General features: G+C 43.1%; 1 protein-coding gene across 1 annotated transcript in view; it reads left to right on the top strand.

Moving 5' to 3' along the window:
- The first annotated feature begins 274 nt into the window (after positions 1 to 274).
- Positions 275 to 5,253, top strand: part of acsl6 (acyl-CoA synthetase long chain family member 6) — a 31,660-nt gene continuing 26,681 nt past the window's right edge. Inside the window, exon 1 of the mRNA XM_058758436.1 lies at positions 275 to 1,383. Coding sequence (XP_058614419.1) covers positions 1,338 to 1,383 — 46 coding nt within the window. The 5' untranslated portion in view covers positions 275 to 1,337. The remainder of the gene's footprint in view (positions 1,384 to 5,253) is intronic.

Genomic DNA, 5,253 nt, shown 5'->3' on the forward strand with positions numbered 1-5,253 from the left:
TTAACTGATGGACTGGAGTGCTGTGGATTATTGTGATGTTTTTATCAGACTCTCATTCTGACGGCACCCATTCACTGCAGAGCATCCATTGCTGAGACACTGATGCAGAGACACATTTCTACAAACCTGATGAAGAAACTGATGATCTGAGGGTGAGCACATTTTAATTTTTGTCCTTTAAAAATGTAATTGATTTAATTTATGTTCAACATGTTTGATTTCAATTTCAGATCCTTTATTGAAGATGTGGATATGTTTTCATAGCCGTTCCTGCATGAGAATGAGACGGGGATTGATTGGTGGCCTTCACACACACACACTGATCATCTGAGAGACTGTATGGTGTCTGATTCCAAACATCATGTCGAATTTTTCCACTAAACTTCCGATCAGGTTTCACACATTATTGTGTTTACAGAGATCTCTGCTGTCATTTTCAAGTAAAACACTGCAAAAGCAACACTTAAGCAATTGGTCTCAGAAAAGGCCTGAACTGGACTTGCACTAGCTGATGAATATAAAACTACAGATGAGCTGTCCCCATCGGACTGATCCAGACACACATGTGTGAAGCAGAGAGAGCGGCTTGAGTAAATCTCCACTGGGCCATCTGCTCTGACAGCTCGGTCACATTGGATTGAGTGACAAATCCACGGCAGCTGCGTCACTGTCCAGCCTGTGCTGCTCTCCAGACAAACCTAACCTCACCCAGAGTTTAGCCAACAAGTGAAGAAGGCGCTCTCAGCAGCAGCGCTGTTATGTGTCGAAGCATCCCGACATGAATGAGACGCTCTGTGGTCTCCGAGCGCGTCACGTGATCCGCTCTGGACGGATGTGGAGAAGGAGAGCGACTCAAGGTTAAACAGGGGAGGGGGAGGAGCTTGAGAGTCACGTGATGCGCTATTCCTCTGGGAATTGGTGATGGAGCAAAAGATAGACTGCGCGTCACGAGATAAAAAAAACAACTCAGATGTAAATCAACATCTCACATTATTGCGTTTCCGGTAGCTAAAGTCTATGAAAATTCAATTAAAACTAAAGATGCGATTTAAGTCATAAATGTGATTATTTTAGTAATGAAATGAGGTAGAAACCACTCCTGCTTCTGTAAACCGCTGTGTGCACACATGACGTGAGGAGTCAGCCCTCAGCATCTGCACCCTCATAGGTGCTTCCTCCTCCTCTTCCTCCTCCTCCTCCTCCTCCTCATCATCCCGGTGAGGGAGGAGACAGGAGGTGATCCTCATTCTCTCTTCCTGCGGCCGGCGGCAGCGCGTCTCAGCTCGGCTCCACGCGGCACAGATGAGCGCTGCGGCATCGCTCCTCATGCTCGAGACATGCTCGCCTTCGCGTTAGTCGCTGGCTCTGTCTGGGTTGTGCTAGGTGAGTGTCCTCAAGCTCGCTCTGCAGGAACACGAGTCGGATATCAGTAGATGCTCACGAATTAACATCGTCTCGAAGCTTCGAGGGGGATTCTCTGTGCTATCTCATCTGTATCAGCTGCTCGGTTGACGCTCGCCTCGGGAGCGTGTTTCTATTGAAGTTGCTGATGGTGATGTTTTTGCGTTATGCGGCACGAGACGCTGGAGAGCTCAAGCGACGCGTCGCTGCGTGAGAGCGTCTTTCTGTGAGTGTGCATGCTGTGGAACAGCGACACGGGACACTTATAGTCGCGTATGTGTCTTATGTTGGTGCATTTTATGGGACGGGGTGTTAAACGGCTGGTTTGCCGGTGTCGTGCTTCATTGTAGGCTACTACGCAGAGGCCGGTGACGTCACGGTGAGAGCGGCGCCCCTGATTGGCGGAGCTGTCCAGCGAGGGGTGCTGAAGCGCTCCACCCAGCTGAGCGGATAGCGCACTGCTTAGGGCACTGCTTAGGGTAACAGTGCAAAGTGTTTCTTTTATTAAAGAAAACAGCTCAGTGACATGCTCTAGCACTTCAGCTACATATTTGATCCATTTTATGAGCTTCAGATCAAACATGCATGCTTGCGCCTCTTGATTTTACTCAAAACTCAACGCAGCAATTGAACTTAAGTGTTTGGTTTGGTTTTTGGTACAGTGTAACCCTCACCTCATGCATTTTTCAGCCGTGTGCTGACGGCCAGCACTCAGACACCCACAGCTTGCCGAGTCGAACCCGAGCCGCCCGGCTGCCATGTGCCACGTATGAATAATGCATTGAGTCCAGTGTAATGACAGACAGAGGTGAACCTAATCTTTCAGCCCGTCCTGTATAATTTAAAGATTTAGGCTTACTATGTGACACACTGCACTTACTGTAAAAAGTGGTAACCTGGAATTGTTACCATTAAAGTTCAAAAGTGAGAACTCTGTCACCGTTTACGCTCCCTCGAGCTGTCTTTATTCTGCTGAACACAAAAGAACGTTGGTAACCAAACCGTTGACGGTAGCCATTGATTTCCAAAGTATGGAAAAAATACTATGAAAGTCAATGGCTACAAGCTGTTTGATTGCAACATTCTTCAACATATTTTTGACTTAAATAAAACCTGATAATTTAGATGTCGTCATTTTGTCATGATAACCAGCTTTGCCTTGACTTGAATTAGTGTACAGGACAAGCAAACGTGCAAAATCTCATTTAAAATGCTCAATCCTTACTGAAAGAAATGCAGAAAGATTTATCTTGAATCACAAGATAACTGAAAGTAAGTCTTGGGAATTCCTCAGTCTGTTGCTCAATGGTCTCCAGCACTTCTGCTTTACAGCAGGGCAACATCACCGAGATCCTCTTTTGGCTGCAGTCATGTGTGTCTAACCACAGCCCATCTCGTGGAATGGGGAAGATTGATTTTTTTGTGTGGACCGTTGTAATGTTGCTTAGTGAGCAGAATAATGTGCTGAGTAAAGAGGGCGTCTTGCGCGGCTCATTCCAGCTGGGTTAGTTGGTTAGTTCACGTGCGAGCGCTAGTTGTTTGGATTACTCTCACGCTGGTAATGATGTGCACCTTCATGCATTTCTCCAGAGCAGCGGGACTTCTGGCTTTATTCAAGCAGATACTAGAAAATGTGGTTTAATATGAATGGATGGACCTGAGGTTACTCTGAGAAGAATCGGGCAACAGCTGCATGTGTTACTCTGTTGGTTCAGTGCTGTTAGCTGATATAGCAGCTGGTTGAGAATGTGCGTGTTTGATTTCTCTCAGCCGGTGTGTGTGTGTGAGCTGTAAGCTAAGACTGTGTATCATGTAGTCAAGGGTAGACGGAGAGCGGTGGATTATGGGATGGAGGGAGGGAGGGCTGAGCGGAGCCGCATCTGCTGAGGGTGGTGTGATACGGTGGCCGCGAGGATCAGCGTTTCCATAATCAGTGCGCTTCAGCAGCATTCACACAGAACGAGAGCGATCAGCGCTTCAACACGGCCTCAAAACATGTCAACAAAATGCCTTTAAATTCAGTAACTGCAATGCATTAATATTAACAGCTCAGCCCCATCAGTGTGTGTGTGTGTGTGTGTGTGTGTGTGTGTGTGTGTGTGTGGTCATTTGGATTCTTGCTCTCTGCAGACTGTATAAAGTGGAGACCTGTTTCTAGCCCATAAAATGACTTTTGTTGGTATAAATTAGTGCATTTAGGTTGATTGAGTAATTATTATTATTTCTGTCAGCGTACAGTAATGTCTACTAAACTAGTAGTGAGCAATATGTTTTTACAGCATTTGTTCATAATATTTGTTAATGTTAGATAAGAAAATGTAATTGTGAAGTGTTTGTTCATGCTATAGTTCACATTAAAATGGTAACATACGACTTTTGATTTTAATAATGTATTAGTAAATGTTGCAGTTAACATTAACTGAGATTCTGTAGAAGTATTGTAAATAATGAAACCTTATTGTGAAGTGTTACCTAATTATTAACTGCACAGTTACACAGCGTTCAGTGCAGATCGTGTTCATCCTCACACTAAAAAGAATGGGAACATCTAAATGAACTGCTTATTATTTAACATCACTGAACCGTCCTAAATATGTTTATTTATACCAAAAAGGTTAATTCAAGTAGAAATATCTCTTTATGGAAACATCCGCAAGTCACGTTTTTTTCAAAAAGTTGCACTAAATGAACTGCATTTATTCAAGAAAAAAATATTATTTAACATCACTGATTACCAACTTCGTTAAATCAGGTGTAATTAGTTCTTTAGGGCCACAGTGCAGGAGACGTGACCTACATGAGAGGAAAGGTCTTCAGGAAGTCAGTGCATGTGAGGAGGGAAAGGTGGACAGACTTTAGATAGCCAATGGAAAGCAAGGGTTACTCCCGTCCATCTGTTTTCTGGACTAATAGGCCGTAATCTCCGGTGACAGCGCAAGCTAATTGCTAGTGATGCCTTCGTGGGGGCGGGGCAGGGGAGGCGGAGCCTTACTCTCCAGATCCCGCCCTCAAGATGGACAGCAGCCAATCATCACTGCTCACCAGCTGTATGAGGCTCTGGACGTCCGTGGAGGAGCTCGTCTAATGACCACAGCACAAAACTCTCAAATGCAGTTTTATCTCCAGCAGAGCAGACTGATCTGAGCGCTTCACATGATTCCATCAGTCCGTGTATTATTATTATTCAGATAATTGTGGATTCATTATCCAGTATCAAGCCTTTGATAGCAGTATTTTCTCGCTGTTTTCTCTCAGTGTCATTGCTTTGGTAATGTGCCGGACACGATACTTCAGACCAACTTAAAAAACACTCTCACACTCTTGTTACTGATTGATATTTTCTCAAATTATATTTATGGTTTGGTTCCAATTTTATGAACCAAAAATACATCTTTTGGATGTTTTGGAATACATCCAAACACAAAAAACATTCATGTAAAGTTTATTATAAAGACCATCTCATACTTAATCAGAGTATTTAGACTTTAGACATGAGCCAAAATGTTACTTAATGAAGATCAATATACATTTTTGGGTGGCTTTATACAACTTAATTTCACCATGAACATAAGTTAAATTAGGTATAATGTGAACGTATAACTTTCACTGGAGATAATAATAATATTTTTCGTTTCATTAGTCACTGTTTACTTACTATAAATAGAAACTTCTAAAGACCTTAATGTTTATTGTGATGTCTTTTTAAAATATGCATCTTTTTTTTTTTACTAAAAAACAAACAAACAAACAGAAAAATGAATAAAAACCCACAATAACTTCTGTAGTGAGTAAAGCTGTTAGACAATCTGAACAAAACAGGTTTAAATGGAAGCCAGGATTTCTGGGCTGTGT

Source organism: Onychostoma macrolepis, chromosome 21 (assembly GCF_012432095.1).
Source record: "Onychostoma macrolepis isolate SWU-2019 chromosome 21, ASM1243209v1, whole genome shotgun sequence".
NCBI lineage: Eukaryota > Metazoa > Chordata > Actinopteri > Cypriniformes > Cyprinidae > Onychostoma > Onychostoma macrolepis.